This window comes from Apiotrichum porosum (assembly GCF_003942205.1).
Source record: "Apiotrichum porosum strain DSM 27194 chromosome Unknown scaffold_2, whole genome shotgun sequence".
In the NCBI taxonomy this organism is placed as follows: domain Eukaryota; kingdom Fungi; phylum Basidiomycota; class Tremellomycetes; order Trichosporonales; family Trichosporonaceae; genus Apiotrichum; species Apiotrichum porosum.
Window position 1 is genome coordinate 554,238 of NW_021167109.1, and position 16,459 is coordinate 570,696.

The following is a 16,459-nucleotide window of genomic DNA, read 5'->3' on the forward strand; positions in this document are numbered from 1 at the left end:
TGCATGGGGTAGTCAAACTGCAGAACCACCTTCCTCTGCGAGGTCAGTTTCTGTAAACGAATTTGTACCTACGGTTGAGCATCACGTCAATCACAACGCCATCATCGTCCTCATTGTCGGTGTCGTCCGCCTCGTCCTGCAGCTCCTCCGCGTTGTCCATGACGCGAGCAATGCGGTTGGTATCGAGGCGCTTGCCGTTGAGCATGAGCCGGAGGTCCGCCGGGTACTCTCCCCTCTCAAATGCGTAGCGGCTCTGGTGAGAAAAGTGTTAGCTCAACAGTCGGTGATGGAAATCCGGGCAGAGATGGGGTGACGGTGGCCAGCGCGACCAGCGCGCCAAGAAGCAACCGACATTTGGCCTTTTGGCCGGTTCAATATGGACCGTCCCCAGCCAGAAAATCGACTCCCCAAGTCGTACCTAGACCCATGCCACTCACCTTGATCTTGGACCACGTCGTAGTAGGCTTGACGTTGAACACCATCTCGCGATTCTTGTGATCGCGCAGACAGATTTTGAAGTGCTGGGCGGTGTTCATGTCGGAGGCTGAATGTCAGCTTTTCTCGCGCCTCGGACAACTGACTAGCCTCTGCCCAACGGGGTGCAGTACGAGTAGGGGGACGGGGCGAGCAGGGGCTTGTGGAGCGGCTGATCATATGAAGTGTTGTTGAAGGGTTAAGAGAGGGGAGATGGATGGATGAGAACCAGGTGAGCGGGCGGCGTGTGTATATAGCGGACAGCACTGACGTTTCGGCAGTGCAGCGGGCGGTGTGGCCGCATTGGGCCAAAATGGTCATGCCCCTTTCGTCCTCATACTAATCACCAGTTGCGGCCACCGGGCACATCTTCCATCATGCATCATCCCTTTGCTTGTGCATGCACGCATGCACGCATGCGTTACATCCACTATCTGAATCAGGTGTATCCATTGTATCTAATCTTTCAACGACAGAAGATTGGCGGAAGGAACTAAAGCTCACGGCCGGACAATGAGGGTCCATATCCCATCAATTTCACGGTTGATTGATTGGTCGTTGGTCGTCACAACAATGACACCATGTCCTGCTTTCACAAGGCCCTCTACATCTCCTACGCGGCTGTCATATTCTGGATCAGTGTTTAGGAGAAGGCCGCGGTACCAAAGTTGGATGCTTGCAGGGTTGCAACCTTTCGTGGTAGCAAAATAGGTCTGCATCGTCAACATGTCTGATCCCCTCAGCCAAGGAACAATTAACTAGGTATGGTGGTTAACGACCCCATACCCCCAAATGTTGGGAGGCAACAAATACCTTGATCCTGGACCAGGGAGCACGCCGTAAGACCCGGAAGTGAACAGACTCGCCGCCGTCGTCCGGACGGAGGACGATAAAGAAGTACTCTGAGAGATTTGTCATCCACGTTTCGTGTGGCAGACTGGTTTCGGCGGTGCAAATACTTGCCTTGAGGAGAAGAACGAGGAGGCGCTGCATTGTTTGGGAGAGACGCTTCCGTAGAAGAAGGAGATTTCATTGTGGGCGGAGAACTGATTGATTGGGCAACAGTGAATAACCAGAATGGAAGCCGTCAGTGGGTTGGGTGACAAACGGACCGGGGAGGCCATCAACCATCACTCAAATGGCGACACTGCACCTGGAAGCTGCTTGCATCATACAGCACGGACGTTGCAATTCGCCCCTCTCTGACAATGTAAATGACGTGCTTCGCATGCGCAGCGTGTGACCCAGTCTATCGAGATTTAGACGTGTGGGTGTGGGTGCACAACGTCTACGCCAGCCGTCGGCGTGCAATCAATGACGCAAGTTTCCGTCGGACGACACAAATGCATATCCCCTTCATGACCGAGTATCAGACTCGTGCCCCACTTCAATGAACATGACATCGTCATCCATGTCCCGTAAGACGAGAGTCTCCAGTACCGACGACTCGTCGTGTGCGTCCACTTGCTCGCCTTCAAAGAACAGATGAATAGTGTGGGGGTCGGCGCCGGTCAAGTCGGCATATGATTGCTGCGGAGTAAACTTTCTGCCCAGTGGTTCCCCAACCCACCTTGATCCGGTTCCACTTGATGTACGACTTGACTCTGAACGAGAAGAACTCGTTTTCGTGAGCTGGGTTGGGGATGTGGATTTCGATTTCGTCGTAATACAAGTCTGGGAGGGGTTGGTGGGGACCCAAGTGCGTGCGCGTTGGGTGGTATGAGCTCACCGTCCTCCCATGTCTTTGGAGCTGTAGAATCAGGACTAAGTTCACAGAACATGGTTGAGGGGAGGAAATTGAGAACAGACGAGGAAATGGAGTTCCCAGGGGAGTGAGTGATATACTCGCGGGCATGACACCTCGCCCATGGCATGATGGTGCGAGTACTCTGACATCAGAACTTTGAGAAGCGCTTCGCCCCAGCACATGGAAGCACCGAATGTCATCGGCTTGTCACAAAACGTCTCCTATCGCCTATGGAGACCTCCTGCCAGCCGCTGCTACCACAATACTGGAAAGGCGAAATACATGCGAAGCGCCTCGGGGAGAGATCAACCTCCAACCTCTGATGGGTGAGCCATGGGAAGGCGTTGCACACTCACGCTCAAGCACAACATCGACGGTGATCACCTCGCCCTCCACGGTATCCTCGTCAAGACTGTCGGCGATAACAGAATCCGGGGTGAGGTCGACCCTGTTGCCCTCCAGAATGAGACGGAGAGAGGTGGGATCCATGTCGCTGTGCTGCCTGGCGTAAAGTTCCTGGGCGTCAGACGCGTCTGAGCAGCGTCGACCGACCACTGTTTCACGACTCACCTTGAGCTGAATCCACCGGACGGTGACCTTGACCTTGAACTCTGCGCTCTTGGACTCGGACTGATCGCGAAGTCTGATCCTGACAGACCTGACCTCCCCTTGGGGTTCCGGTCAGCCCATGAAGGGTCTCGCAACCCAGCCCAAACGGCTCCATGGAACACATACTCTTTGGCTCAATGGACAGGCGTTCTCCACTTGGGCTCGGGGAGCTCGTTTGGCGACGTGGAGTAGTAGACCGGCTATGAGTCCACGACATTACTGAGAGGGAGTGGGTGATTGTGAAGTCCGCGTGGTGAATGTCGTGAGAAGAATACCTCGGTCTTCGGTACCGCCCCTGCGCCCCACAGACACAATGCAGTCATGCAGTCCACGCTACATACGCACACAGAAACGTTACCGTTTTTCAGTGGTACGCTGTGGGCCAGCTTTCAATTCACATCGCGCATCCAGCCTCGCTGATACTGCACCACCATCATCACCGATAGCTGTCGGTGGCGTTCATCAGGGTCACCATGTCTAGAAGATTGAGCCGCGAAGGAGACCCCACGGTGCTGTAGGGTTGCTTCCCTATGACAAGACACGGTGTATCCGCTGCTGGTTAACTCAAAGTGTCTCAGGTATCGTGCTGTGGGTGCCGGCTAATATATCGTAGGAAGTCGGCGGAGTGGTATGTCGAAAATTTGGGAAAATGTGTCAAAAATGAAGCAAAACGTTGCAGGAGCAAGATTTTCGGTTTGTCTACTGTCTCCTGCGACTTGGTTTCCACTGCGTATAGCTCTCCGGGAAGCAGAGACCAGAGTGCCCACTTTCCGGCTTACGGGGATCATGCAGTTGACTTTCAAGGAAGCCATGACAGCCAGCCTCAGTAGAAGTCTCAGGGTCGAGCACGTGCGGGACACCCTCAAGGGTCTTCATACAGTGTCACCGAAGTGCTCTCCGTGGATCCGTGGCCGCATTCTTACTAATCGATACCTGGGAAGGTGCACGAGCTAGGCAACGGCCCTGCAACAACGCGGACAAGATCGTCACCAACTCTGGGACAGCTCACTATGTGGCTCTGTGTGTCCTTGACATCAAGCGTGTATAGTGTAGGTGGTTATCACTGTTCGTTGTGGTGTTCAATCGCAATTCTGAGCCAACCGCTGTTCGACTCAGCGTACGCGCACGTGAAGCATGTAGAGCGATCTAGCAGCTTTCCTTTTGCCCTTTTGTCGCTTGGTAGACTTACACGTCGTTTGTGAAGTGGATGGAGGAAGGCAGGTGGAAATGCCAGAACAGGCCGATCAATGTTTTTGGTCGGTGGGACGTGGAACTCGAATGCCATACAGTCAACCTGTGTCCATAATGATGACCGACACTGCACCTACATTCAGTGACGTTACAAGTCATGTGGGTGGGGTTATAGCGACCCGACGTGGTCGATGTTGGTTGATGTGTGCGCCACGAAGCTCGACGATTGGCGGATACAGGAGGTGTGGTGTGCTCCGATCGGCGTGCTGATCCTCCGACATCCTGAGTACTGCTGCCCATCCCACTAATGGACCAATGTACTCTCATACCACATGCATAACCTCGTCTTGCTCTCCCGTATGGTTGCCACTTTGATACAACCCCTTGGGCAGCTGCCCCCACTTGGCCCTAGCCGCCAAGCAAGTGTGACTGCCACTCAATAATGACCTCCTTATCAGCCGTGGCATCTTTAATCGCGTCCTGTGGAAGGGTCGAGGCCACGGGCTCGCTGAGGTGGTCCATACGCAGGCCATCGTGGAGAAGCCGAGAGGTGTAAATCGTGTCGTCATCCAAGTTCAGGCCCCTTGCAAAGGCAATCTGAGGTCTCAGTCAGCGTCTTTGCCATCCACCGCTGTCCTGACTTGCGGAACAAAGTACCATCACATCAGGCCCCGGTACATATCGAGGGGGAGGGAGTAGAGGCAGGTGTTGCTTACCTTGAGCGTGAGCCAGCTGGTTGTGTCGCTGACCGATATAGACACCTTGGTGCCGCTGTTGTCGCGGACCGTGAGGGTGAACTTTGGCTTGTTGTAGGCCGCAATATCAGTCACTTTGTAACCACAATGCCACCAGAGACACTCACCTGTGGTCTTGACGTTGGTCTTCCGACCGGGTTGTCCCTTGGGAGAGGGGTTCCAGCTCGACATAGTGGGTTCAAGAGGACTGCGCTTAAGTGGGATAAAGAGAACGCAACTTGAGGATGGCAAACTGTGCTTGACGTGGAGGGGCGCCCACACGCTCCTCGCACATCCATCTCCATGACGACTGCAGACTGCAACTGGACGCAACTGACAATCTATCTCCCCCTAACTTGCGTGTCACCCCCTTCCGATCAGACACCTCCTTGCACACCGCCGCCCATTTGCCGCTGGTGCCAATCGATTCTCACCGCTTCGCCCCTCTCCGCTTCCTCCAGCGCGTCCTCTGGGAGCTCGCCAACGCGCGCCTCGGCATGGTCAACGCGAATACCGTCGTGGTGGAGACGGAAAGACCTGTGGGCGTGCTCGTCGAGCTTTTGCTGCACGGCGAATGCCATCTGCCAAATGGATCAGCCAGCTGATCCGCTGATCGGGGCGGGTGACTGTGGCAGGTGGGAAGGGAGCACGTATGTAGTGGGTTTCTGCCTACCTTGATTTTCAGCCATTTTGTATTACGCCTGACCTTCATGAACGTCTCGGCGCCGTTTTGCGCAACGAGCTTGAGCAAGACTGGGACATCCTCCGCTGCTAGCCTCAGCCTCGATGGCATCATCTCCTGTCCTCGGAAGGGTACTCACCGGCAGCAGCGGTCTTGGGAGGGCTCGACAAGGACATTGTGATGTGCAGGCTTGAGGGACAGTGGGGTTGAAGTCGAGTGGACAATGAGAAGAGTCGAGTGAGGTCGGTCGAGGGGCGGTTGACGTATGGTCAACGTCAAGTGGATGTTGAACAGAGTCAAGTAAGGTCGGCCGAGGGGCGCTGGACGAGAAGCGTGAGCATTTGCCATGTGTGTGTCCACCAATCCTTGCATCAGTTGACGAGCTTCCGCCGCCCCCCCTGCACACAGTGACGGAGACACGAGGCTGATGGGTCACCCAGTGTCACTCTGTGGAGGAAGCCCAGGTGCTGAGAGGGAATGTTGCATGTCGTTTCTGAAGGGCTTGTGGGAACAGTATGTATATCTAGAGCTCGAGAGAGAGCTCAATGACGATTATTGCTCTACTGAGAACCTATGAATCACAGATCGTCTCGCCACCCAAACCACGAACGCCACCGCCGACCTCTACCAAGTCAACCATCAGCCATCAGAAACCTTTTCCCCGCGTCAGATAGGGATACTCACGGGCGAGGACCACATCAACAACGACACCCTCCTCGAGCTCCTCATCTTCGAGCGAATCACCGACCGTCGTACGACCGGTGAGGTCAACGCGCTGGCCGTCGTAGGTGAGATGGAAGGCCGCGGGGTCGGCGCGCTTCTTGCTAGCGTAGACGGCCTACGGCGTGAGCCTTTTAACCCCTCCAAGCAGCTCAAGTACCCATCGAACAGCTGCATCTATGTACTCGCCTTGATCTTAGACCACTTGGAGCTCCGTCCGGCGTACAATATGAACTCGTGATCTTGCGGGTCGCGGATGGTGATCTTGAATTTGCTGGTGGCGCGAAGGTCACCAGTCGTCGGGGTGGCTGCGTGTCAGATGCGATCGACAGCAACAACTGACGCTCGGTAGCCCAGCGAGGTTTGCGGTCTACGTAGGGCTCCTCTTCGAGTTCGGGACTAGCAGAGGCGCTGGACATCTTAGAAGGCGTGGATGTGTGATGTAAATAATGAGATCAGTGATGGAGTCAGTTGGAGGAAGGTGAGGAAGCGAAGGAAGGTGATGACTTTCAAGCCCAGCGGCGGCTGGGCCGCTGATGGCTCTGCTGATCAACGGCACGACTTCCAAAGTGGTAGAATTGATGGCAAAAGCCATGTTAGTGACACGTTAGGTTGTTCACTGAGAGGCTCCCGCTTGCATACGTGCCCGCCGTTCCGACAACCAAAAATTACTGGACCCGACTCCACTGACCACCCTCGACCACCCTCGTACGTACACAGAGCCTACCAGCTACCAGCCCAAACACTCTCACTTGTCGTAAGGCGCCATTAGAGTGTTGCCCATAATCTTCTCGGCAAACCCGTCGATCGCAGTGGTGTGTGCCCAGGGCTTGAGCGCACACTCCTCCCCAACAGTGTCGGCAAAGCACTTGGTCCAGCCGTTACGGGGATAAAGCTGGACCACCTGCTGGATCGTCTCGGTCGTGATGAGCTCGGGGTTGAGACCGACGTTGTCAAACACAGTAGCCAAAAGTATAACCTGGCACAGCTGGGTGACGGTGCCCGTCTCGCCGAGGTCCTGGTGGCGGATAATCGTCTCGGCGACATTCTCGGCCTGAGGAAGCGGGGCGCCGGACGACTTGAGGAGGTCGAGGGCGAGCAGGCCTCCGTAGAACTCGAACGACATGAGGGTGGCCCTGAGGTTGGACGGCGTGCACCCAATGTCGTGGAGGAGAGCGGTGATGTAGAGTGTCTCATCGGTGAGCTTCCATTCTGGTGTGTCAGCTGGGACAAATCAGTGACGTTTAGCTACCCACCGGGGAAGTGCTGCTTGAGAATGGCCCTGCCGTAGTAGTAAACCCGAAGAGAGTGGTTGTAAGTGCCCTCTGGGAGCTCGCGCTTGGCATACTCGTCGACCTTGCGAGCGAGTTCGGTGGTCGGGACCTTGATGTCGGCCGCAGCAATGATGACGGCCGGCTTGACGCCCTTGAGCACGGTAGCAAAGTCGCGCGGAACGGCGGTCCAGCCAAACTCTTCGAGCTGGGCAGGAGTGTGAGCTGACGGCATATCGCAAGTGGGCATGTGGTGGGTAGGTGGTGGTTGTGAGGGGAGGTGGTTGGGGTTGTTTGTGTTGTGAAGTGAGATGTGAGACGTCGGAAGAAGTGTTGTCAGATATATATAAAACACAAACGCCACGGTCCCGTGACATTGATATCCGACTCGGAGGGGCCCACGCGTTGTGCATCTAAGCTATAAGCGATGTAGCGAGCTACACGAGACAACGTTTGTCAGCGATGAGCCATGGCTGTTGCTCAAGATGGGCCTCTCAGGATCCACGAAGATTCAGAACATGCGTCTCGGAACGACTCAAGGATTATTAGAAAGCCGATGATGTCATTGTGCAACTGGAATGCGGGGTGTCGCATGTGGGGGCTCTGGGTCGTACTATATCGATCCCTTCCGCAAAACACGACGACGCGTCGTCGCGACCTCGCTCGGCTATCTCTCTCGTCTCGATCTGGTTGTTGCAAATGGCAATGTGAGCAACCGCACGCCGTAGCTCGACCGTGACGGACAGCGAGAGAATGGGGTGAGTCACTTTGCGTGGCTGTTGAATCTAACTCGCTTGTAGTTCGAAGTTCACCTCGTACGATGCTCACTTGCACTTCTGTGAGGAACATTCGCCGTCGTACTGTCTCATTGCGTCCATATGTCTCTCCACAGGTGAGTATGTCAAGTGTCTATCATTTGGAATAGCAGAAGGCTTTGTTGGGTGGAACTGCCACAAATTCCACAAACGCTGTCAAGCGGGGCCAACTCGCAGAGGCGGGAATGGGTAGCCCAAAGGTGGCCAAATCCATGTTTGTCACAGGGGTTGCCTTGTCGTGCAACTTGGCAGACAACCCCATGTATTGCCGTGGTCCTCATGGCCGACAACCAGATCTTGTCAACTGTGCAACTGACAATGCATGAATGAGTGGGATCAGTGGCCTGCACGTGAATGGGACGTTTTGAGCCTCTCCCGCCCAACCAGATGGGCGCTTTGCCGCGGCCAGGGCGAGATTTGGATCAGACTGACGCAATGGTCCAACCCGTCGTTCCCACAATTGCCCCCAGCCACACCCCAAACGCGCCTCCCCACCACATCCCATTTCCATTCATAACCGACGCTACCCCATCCTTCTTCCTCACCATGTCTCTTGCTCCCCGCACCGCCCTCCGCGCAGCTCGTATCGCTACCCCCCTCCGCTCAGCCATGTAAGTAACCTCCCTCCGCGCGCAGGGCCCAGCTTTGCTGGCTCCCCCAACCGCCCGGCAAATACATCGTGCCGACCGCGAACTGTGACTAACCACGCCGTCCTCCCCCATGCCCACCCCCAACCGCCATCTTCAATCTCGGCTCCCTATTCCCCTCTCTCTCCATTACCCATCCATCCAACTCCAGTGCCGTCCGCGCCGCGCACACTTTCGCCGTCCCCACCTCGCCCCGCACCCTCGCCCCCCGTCGTCCCCAGATCCAGTTCAAGATGGGTACGTGACACAGCTGCGGGGTGAACGTGTGAACCATGCTGACATTGTCAACAGCTTCCTCTACCGCTAGCCTCACCACCGCTGCCGAGGTCAAGGCCGGCTCGCCCGTCCCCTCGGTCTCGATCCGTATCGGTGACATGAACTCGACCATTGACTTTGCCGGCCTCAAGGGCAAGAACGTCATCGTCACCGTTCCCGGCGCGTGAGTCACCCAACGCCCCCGCCCCCCAGAGCGGACCTCCACGTCCCTCCCACCTCCCCCTTCTCCACACACACGCATCCACAACAGTGGGATACCTGTTGGCCTGGAAACATTGTGTGTGACGGCATTGGTCGCGTACCTCTTGCTATCGGCAATGTGATCCGCCGGATAAGGACGTTGTGTCGCTTGCCGTGATCGACCGCCGATTCCATTCACTTGCGCCTCCTCCATCCCCGTCCCCAGAAACGCAGCTCACACACCTCAGCTTCACTCCCACCTGCCACTCGCAGGTTCCCGGCTACATTGAGCTCTACGAGCAGTTCAAGGGCAAGGGCGTCAACGAGATTTACATTGTCTCGGTCAACGACCTCTTCGTCGTCAACGCCTGGAAGAAGGACCTCCTCTCGCAGGCTGGTCTCGAGCCCAACGAGTCGGTCAAGTTTGGTGAGTACAGTGGAGGGTTTGCGGGACAGCTGGCCACCGGGTCTGAATGCAGCTGTCGCTGTCGGCCAAGCACATGATCGGGGCCCAGGCCAGTGACCTGGGCTGCGGATGACAAGTCCATCCTGGCAGCGGTTCAGATAGACTGGTTGCACGCCGTCGAATTGCGAGCTGACACCCTCCCAGCCGGTGACGACAAGGGTGAGCTCACCCACGCTCTCGGCATTGTCCTCGACGCCACCGGCGGCCTCGGCAACCTCCGCTCCAAGCGCTCGGTCATTGTCATTGAGGACGGCAAGGTCGTCAGCATCAAGGTCGAGCCCGACTCTGGCAAGTGTGAGTAACGAGACGTGTTTGGTCTGTGAGCAAGCGCTGAGTGTGTAGCCACCGTCACCCAGGCCGACGACCTCATCAAGACTCTTTAAAACAAAAGCGGAAACTCGAGGATTGGTTGAAGAATGAAGAGCTTGTTTTGCTGCTTGCGAGAGCCCTGGGCACTGGCGTAACAGTCTCACTGACTCTTGATCACAACGCCTCATCTCGCTAACGTTGTTGCTGCTAATAGGCGGCTCCACACGCTAAACACACAGGCCTTTGAGAGAGCAGTTTTCGTGCCCAGTCACAAGACTGGCAGCGATCCCGCGACGCAGACCTCGCCTCCTTATGCCAAGAATCTGAGCGGTTCGTTCTTGCGATGCTGAGGTTCTGCTGTCTGGTTCTTGAGACCTGCCTGGCTGTCTGCACACAGTCAGTTGAGAGGAGAGAAACCGAGGCGCAACTGCCGCACGATTCGCAACACATACCATAGAGTTGAACCATGCACACGCTGAGGCGCGATCCGGCCGGCAGACGGCGGATAGGGGTCTCCAGCTCACCCACCTTCGGCAGCTGGCACGTTTGAAGTATCGTTGTGATGTGCCGAGTCAAAGGGAAACGGAGCTCGTCAACAATGGCGCGAAGGATCGGTTACGGTCCTTCCGCCTTCAGTAGCACAACGATTGCCAGTCAACAGACAATAGTGGGGTTCCGTGTACCTGTGTTCTATTGCCAGCAAGTTTCCACTTGCGTGATGCAGCCACCCTCTACACCATCACACCATTTGCCGTGGTGTCGCTCCGCAGTAGCCAGTGTCCAGCCAGACGGTCCGTGCACACGGGCACACGGGCACACGGGTCCAGGTCCAAAATTTCCGCCAGGCCGTCGACGCCGGTCCCCCTCGCATCACCGTCCAAGGTCACGACGTCGTCGCACCTTGCTCTGTTTCACACACACTCTCTCTCTTTCTCTGCAGCACCCTTTCGGCAACAACTTTGCTTGGCACCACCACCAGCGTCTCGCCCCAGTCATTCTTTCGCACCCCTTTTCACGGCCACGTCCGCCGGTTGACACGAGATTACTGTGTCGTGGGCCCCGCATTTCACACAGCCGGCCCTGCCCGTTTTTCGGTATTCGCCACCCACAGCGCACCGTCACCCAGCACGACGGACGGTCCCACAAAGTACACCTTCCCTGTCCACCACTCTGTCCTTGTCGTCTCCCCATCACTCGTCCTAGATATACCCCCCATGAGCACCGCCGACGGGCTCGACACGAGCTGGACGCTCACCCTCCCCACCCTCGACGGCGTCCTGCCAAAGTCACGTCGTGAGTCAAGCTAATCTATGTAGCTAACGAGTATCAAGGCGCGCTATTCCCAAAACGTCTCTCCCTTTCACGCTCCATCTCCAGCCTCTTCGGGAGTGCGACCACTCTCCCCTCTGCTTCACTCCTTGCGGCAGCTACGGCAGCCGCGCAGAGCTCCAGCACACCCACCTCGAGTGAGCTGCGCGCCGCGCTCTGCGACATTGGCACGTTTGCCGCTGGCCTCAAGGTTGCCGTCGCGGCAAGAGAGGAGCGAGCACAGGTCAAGGCCGAGACCAACACGGACCCTGATGTGGCCGCCCACACTGGGCTCATGCTCACAGGCTTCCTCAATGGAGCTGTGGCCTGTTCGCGCTACATCAACGCCGCGCTCGACGAGGACGAGCCGGCTCTCAACGAGAAGGCAGCCCATGCTGCACTCAGGCAGTGCCTGGAGGGAACGTTCATTCTGTTTCCGATCCTGCTCGACGTCTCCGTGACCACCACGACCACTACCTCTTCGGCATCAGCGTCGACGTCGACAACCTCGACCTCGACACCCTCAGTCTCGGCAGTGGAGCACGCTGTTCTGGCCTCCGTCTTCCCACACACACCACGCTCCCTTGCGCCCCTCTTTGAGCGTGCGCGTTCTCTCACAACCGCATTGTCCAAGGCGGCCGCCCGCCCCAAGAGCGGACTCCACCGCGGACAGACGCTCAGCCCATCGCCTGGTCCCGCCATGTCCCCGCTTTCAGCGGCACGCCTGCACGCCGCGCTCATCACATTTGGGGGATGTGTGGCGGTGCTCGACCGACTGCCTCTGCCCTCGACGACTCCGCCAGGCAAGAACAAGAAGGAACGCGCCGCCAACGAGGCGACTGCACGCTCCCGACCCGCGCGTGTCGCTCTCGAAGCTCAGTTGCTCAACTGCGACCTCGCCTTGGGCATGGCTACGGTCACCATCGATGCGGTGAAGCGCCGAGCACTGGATGGCGATGACGCCGACGCCGATCCCGCAGACGACACGGCGTGGGACGAGACCGCCGAAGCCGACCTCGAGGGCTGTCTTGTGACAGCCGTCAACCTCGTTCGTAACCGCCACGTGGGCGTGCTCATCGACGCGACCGTGCGGTATGAGTGGCTGGAGGAAGAGGAAGAAGAGGTCAAAGACGAGAGCATGGGCTCGAACGGCACCGAGACCTCAAACGACGCCAACAATAATGACGACCAGGATGACGACCAACTTGACGACTCTGACGACGACGACATCATGTCCGTTGACTCTGCGTACGACTCGGACGGCGCCCCGACATCGTCCTACCCTTCCCCCCTTCGCACCCTGTTCCGCCTGTACGACCGCTACGAGGAGCAGCGTATCGCAGTCTGGATGTCGCTTTCCGAAGGCAGACCCAAGATGACCCAGTTTGTGCGTGGCACAGACGGCCACGTCGGCGACCGCTGGGACGAGCTCGGCGCGTTGTTGCTCCGCAACCTCACTCCCGAGCAGCTGCTGGAGCATGGCCTGGTACCAGACAGGCTAGACCGCTGGGTGGACCGCGCAGACGAGGAGCGCATGGCGAGGGGAGGAGAGGGCAAGGCGAAGAAGGCCAAGAAGGGGCGTCAGACAATGTCCACTGGACAATAGATTTGTAGACCAGTACAAGTATCATGATGAAACGAGCCTTTACGATCAGCAAATGGAGAGGGAGGCAGGTTTGGTCAGGTACGCGTCATGCCCGCTGTCTCCCTGTCCAAAAGACCCATCTCCCCCAACGCCAAAAGAGATAGCCATCCGATTACTCGGATGTAATCACTCGACAATAACCTGATTCGAACAGATGCTCCCGAAGGAAATTGATTTCTAGTCAATCGCGTTAACCACTCCGCCATATTGCCCGCGATGCTGTCTTCTCCTGATGCAGAGCTACCAATCCATGCAAGAATGGTTGCAATGCATGCATGGTGGGTTGAGTAACGAGGAGTTTTGTCCGGAGGATGGTGTGTCGGAACGAGGTGGATGGAACAGTGGGAGCGGCGGATCCGGGTGATCGGCGACTTTTTTGGATTTTTGGCCGAGTGGGATTTTCGGGCCACCAGCCAGTACCTCTGTGCTGTGCTGATTCTGAACCCCTCATCCATGCGGTGTCTACCCTCACCAGTAGCGGATTCTCCTCCATCAATACGCGCGACCTGTGTATGACCAGAGCTGGGGACGGTTCAACTCTGCGGTGCCATTCTCCGTCGCAGCTGGTAGTGGTTTGTGGCACCTCCCGCCCGTCGGACGCAGCGCTGTTGGCCAGAGGCCAAAGGTGCCCAGATGCCCGTGAAGCAGCTTCCATGGCTTCCATAGTGACCACATTGACAGCCGCGGTACAGCGATGCAGTAGTACAGCGGGGAGACCGCTTGGCCCACCTGGTGCCACAGTGTACAGTGCGTCCTTCACCCACCGCTGCGGACCTGATCGTTGCTGCCTCCAACGACGATCTGTTGGTCGGGGAAGGCTGAGTCAACCCCGGAACACAACAACTTGGTACGAGCTTCCATCTTCACCATTACCCTCCCCAAGCTGCCTCCACTGCACTAAACAAGTCCCTCCATGGACCACCTTGGCAACCCCGGGCGTGTTGCCCGCACCACACGGGCTGGAAGTGGCTCACGTCCCTCGACGCCCAAGGTGCCCTCCATCGACGCGTCTGCCCCAGTGGCCCCTCCCATCCCAACCAGTGCGTTAACTCACGCGTCGCTCTGACTGACTGAAAGAATGCAGCCATACCCATTGTTTGTCCCCTGCCTGGTCCTCTCCAAGATGAGGCGGCGCTCATTGGGCTTATCAACATTGACAGGACGGCCCATAGCGAGGCGCCGATGGTCGATGAGTGTGCCACGTTTTTGAGTGTCGCAGTAGCTATCGCCAACACTTCTAACACAAACCAGCTCTAGTACGTCGTCACCGACGACCTCTTCGCCATCGGTGTCCAAGGATACGGATTTGATCCAACAAACCTCGGCAGCGAGTGGAAGCACCTTACACCAACGCAGCTCAACCCCACCCAAACAGAAGCAAAAGGAAACGGAGTGAAAGTGATGGGCCAGCCGCAACGGACAGAGCAGTCAAGTCATTCTATATCGCTTCTGGGCCTTCCACTCTGCGGCCAACCTCCGAGCACACGTCAAGGTGAGTTGCGCGCCTTAGCATCTGTTCTGACGGAGCCCAGAGGCCACAGAAGCTACGGTGCATGCAGCCGCGGGATGTTCTCCCGGTGCCACTGCACCTGTGTTCGCCGGTATCTGGTATTTCACGCAGAACACCGGTTCGCTGCGTACAACCAGGCCCGGCGAGAGATGGGATGGAAGTCGGCTGTCAACGACAACGGTGCTCGGCTCGACACCGGAACAGCTCAGAAAGCGTCACAGGGCTTCAACGCCCCAACAACAAACCTGTCTTGTCCACGCTGCGGCGGATCAGCAGCGGCGACGTCCGAGAACGGTGAACACCGATGCCACCGTACCCAACCTCGCTTTCAACAGATCCCCAAATCCGAGATGCGCTAGTGCCGTCTCTTATATCCCCACCAGGCCTATGACGCAGCCGTGGAACTCGGACAACTCGATCCTTCTGTCAACCTCGAAAGCGGCGTGGCTGCACTTCGCTGGACGTCGACTGCCGACATTATGGCGCAGATCACGCAGTTTTTTCCCTGCGACGTTTACAACGCACCTGTCAACTACCCAGGCTCTGGCCATGGCAGCTGCGATTAAGGTGCTCGTACATGAAACGACTCCCATGTGGCTACGTGCGTCTCCGCATCTGCCAGCCGGATGGTGGACCTGTAGCCATCCACGATCGCGGCCCCTATCCTGCCCGGATAACACCACGCAGCTCTACAAGGGTCAATCTCTCAAAAGCCTGCTCAAGAACCTTCGTCCAGAGCAGAACGAACATGTCTTCTCCTACCTTGCAAAGACCAAAGACTGCGCCTTTTACACTGTCCGACTCAAGTCGAGAAGCAACTGGGTCCAGAACGTTTAGCTCGTCAACCTGAAACCCAGGATACCGATTGTGAAGCCCACGGCCGCCCCAGGATACAACTGTCGAATCGCTGCCCCAACTCGGACACGTCGTGATTCACGCATGCTGCTTGGCGAAGGAGCCTGGCAAGAATCAAAATGCATACTCCGTCGCGGAAATTGGCGAACGTTAGGAGTGGAGTGCTCCCTGTGGCAGCACCTGCGGTGAGGAAGGCGTCGCAGCAAAGAGTGCGTATGTAAATAACAAGTCCAGAAGAGGAATTCGGATAACGTGAGCCACATGGCGTTACGATGCATGTATGTTGTGTATGCAACAAGGTGTGATGCAAAAAGATTGGGTTGACGTCTCGACCAACACCCGGCATTGCCTTCCGCTCAGGAAGACACCGTCCTCTATCCTGTCCCCCCTCGCACTGTGAGTGAGCGGTTGCGGATAGGGCCTATTTGGTCGGCAACGGTCGAGGTAAGGTGAACAGGAGCAGGTACTGGATGTGGTTTCTATAGGAGTGGACGATATGTCTTCGACTATTTTGGGCATGTGGCAGCATCAAGGGCATGTGGCAGCACATCATTTAACCTACATTCCCCTAGCCTCATGCACCCGCCTACACAGCTTTCCAACCGCAGCAGGTATCGCTTACTGCTTTGATGCATACATAGATGTGCATCTGCAGCTATTTAATATATATTTTGATTAATTCTATGCTTTACAATCGATGGCCCCACCGCTGGCTGTTTCCATCATGGTCTCAAAAAGCGATGGCCTCGCAATGCTGACAAGAAATTCAGCAAGTCAAGAACATCAATAACGGCACCAGGGCAACCTTCCGACGACTAGAGGACCAAACGAACACAGGCTACGCCTTTCCTGAACGTCCCACACATGTCCTCTGAATAGCATAGTGGTATTGCGCCGGACTGTAACCTGTTAACTGTCTACACCTCCCTTCCAACTGGAAGTCAAATCCATCCGTAGGTCCCCTGTTCGAATCAGGGTTCAGAGAGCATGAGCAGCGTTGCGAGAGCGACGAGGAGCTCA

At 56.8% G+C, this 16,459-nt stretch overlaps 10 protein-coding genes and 3 non-coding genes across 13 annotated transcripts; 5 read left to right on the forward strand and 8 right to left on the reverse strand.

The window, feature by feature from the left end:
- Positions 1–12: 12 nt before the first annotated feature.
- Positions 13–654, reverse strand: EHS24_004179 (uncharacterized protein; the record flags this gene model as incomplete). Its single annotated transcript, XM_028619805.1, has 4 exons — positions 13–35; positions 73–253; positions 438–544; positions 582–654. The coding sequence occupies 4 exons, from the start codon at positions 652–654 to the stop codon at positions 13–15; spliced, it is 384 nt and encodes a 127-aa protein (XP_028478777.1).
- A 1,176-nt stretch (positions 655–1,830) lies between these two features.
- Positions 1,831–2,255, reverse strand: EHS24_004180 (uncharacterized protein; the record flags this gene model as incomplete). The annotated part of the gene is made up of 3 exons (XM_028619806.1): positions 1,831–2,004; positions 2,045–2,148; positions 2,204–2,255. 3 exons carry the CDS (start codon positions 2,253–2,255, stop codon positions 1,831–1,833), a joined length of 330 nt encoding a protein of 109 aa, XP_028478778.1.
- A 271-nt stretch (positions 2,256–2,526) lies between these two features.
- On the reverse strand, positions 2,527–3,047 carry EHS24_004181 (uncharacterized protein; the record flags this gene model as incomplete). Its single annotated transcript, XM_028619807.1, has 4 exons — positions 2,527–2,531; positions 2,578–2,737; positions 2,792–2,889; positions 2,957–3,047. 4 exons carry the CDS (start codon positions 3,045–3,047, stop codon positions 2,527–2,529), a joined length of 354 nt encoding a protein of 117 aa, XP_028478779.1.
- An 821-nt stretch (positions 3,048–3,868) lies between these two features.
- EHS24_004182 lies at positions 3,869–3,956 on the forward strand. Its single transcript has one exon. It is a non-coding gene; the product is annotated as a tRNA-His (tRNA).
- Positions 3,957–4,429: 473 nt separating this feature from the next.
- EHS24_004183 (uncharacterized protein) lies at positions 4,430–4,947 on the reverse strand (the record flags this gene model as incomplete). The annotated part of the gene is made up of 3 exons (XM_028619808.1): positions 4,430–4,618; positions 4,738–4,850; positions 4,884–4,947. 3 exons carry the CDS (start codon positions 4,945–4,947, stop codon positions 4,430–4,432), a joined length of 366 nt encoding a protein of 121 aa, XP_028478780.1.
- Positions 4,948–5,132: 185 nt separating this feature from the next.
- Positions 5,133–5,613, reverse strand: EHS24_004184 (uncharacterized protein; the record flags this gene model as incomplete). The annotated part of the gene is made up of 3 exons (XM_028619809.1): positions 5,133–5,336; positions 5,429–5,523; positions 5,577–5,613. The coding sequence occupies 3 exons, from the start codon at positions 5,611–5,613 to the stop codon at positions 5,133–5,135; spliced, it is 336 nt and encodes a 111-aa protein (XP_028478781.1).
- Positions 5,614–6,008: 395 nt separating this feature from the next.
- EHS24_004185 (uncharacterized protein) lies at positions 6,009–6,576 on the reverse strand (the record flags this gene model as incomplete). The annotated part of the gene is made up of 3 exons (XM_028619810.1): positions 6,009–6,061; positions 6,122–6,275; positions 6,343–6,576. The coding sequence occupies 3 exons, from the start codon at positions 6,574–6,576 to the stop codon at positions 6,009–6,011; spliced, it is 441 nt and encodes a 146-aa protein (XP_028478782.1).
- A 329-nt stretch (positions 6,577–6,905) lies between these two features.
- Positions 6,906–7,678, reverse strand: EHS24_004186 (uncharacterized protein; the record flags this gene model as incomplete). Its single annotated transcript, XM_028619811.1, has 2 exons — positions 6,906–7,369; positions 7,414–7,678. The coding sequence occupies 2 exons, from the start codon at positions 7,676–7,678 to the stop codon at positions 6,906–6,908; spliced, it is 729 nt and encodes a 242-aa protein (XP_028478783.1).
- Positions 7,679–8,789: 1,111 nt separating this feature from the next.
- On the forward strand, positions 8,790–10,195 carry EHS24_004187 (uncharacterized protein; the record flags this gene model as incomplete). The annotated part of the gene is made up of 6 exons (XM_028619812.1): positions 8,790–8,854; positions 9,042–9,127; positions 9,182–9,329; positions 9,595–9,773; positions 9,957–10,106; positions 10,155–10,195. The coding sequence occupies 6 exons, from the start codon at positions 8,790–8,792 to the stop codon at positions 10,193–10,195; spliced, it is 669 nt and encodes a 222-aa protein (XP_028478784.1).
- A 1,140-nt stretch (positions 10,196–11,335) lies between these two features.
- EHS24_004188 (uncharacterized protein) lies at positions 11,336–13,035 on the forward strand (the record flags this gene model as incomplete). Its single annotated transcript, XM_028619813.1, has 2 exons — positions 11,336–11,414; positions 11,453–13,035. The coding sequence occupies 2 exons, from the start codon at positions 11,336–11,338 to the stop codon at positions 13,033–13,035; spliced, it is 1,662 nt and encodes a 553-aa protein (XP_028478785.1).
- A 170-nt stretch (positions 13,036–13,205) lies between these two features.
- EHS24_004189 lies at positions 13,206–13,286 on the reverse strand. Its single transcript has one exon. It is a non-coding gene; the product is annotated as a tRNA-Ser (tRNA).
- Positions 13,287–13,987: 701 nt separating this feature from the next.
- Positions 13,988–15,421, forward strand: EHS24_004190 (uncharacterized protein; the record flags this gene model as incomplete). The annotated part of the gene is made up of 4 exons (XM_028619814.1): positions 13,988–14,114; positions 14,159–14,330; positions 14,403–14,566; positions 14,607–15,421. The coding sequence occupies 4 exons, from the start codon at positions 13,988–13,990 to the stop codon at positions 15,419–15,421; spliced, it is 1,278 nt and encodes a 425-aa protein (XP_028478786.1).
- An 887-nt stretch (positions 15,422–16,308) lies between these two features.
- Positions 16,309–16,424, forward strand: EHS24_004191. The gene has a single exon. It is a non-coding gene; the product is annotated as a tRNA-Tyr (tRNA).
- Positions 16,425–16,459: the final 35 nt, after the last annotated feature.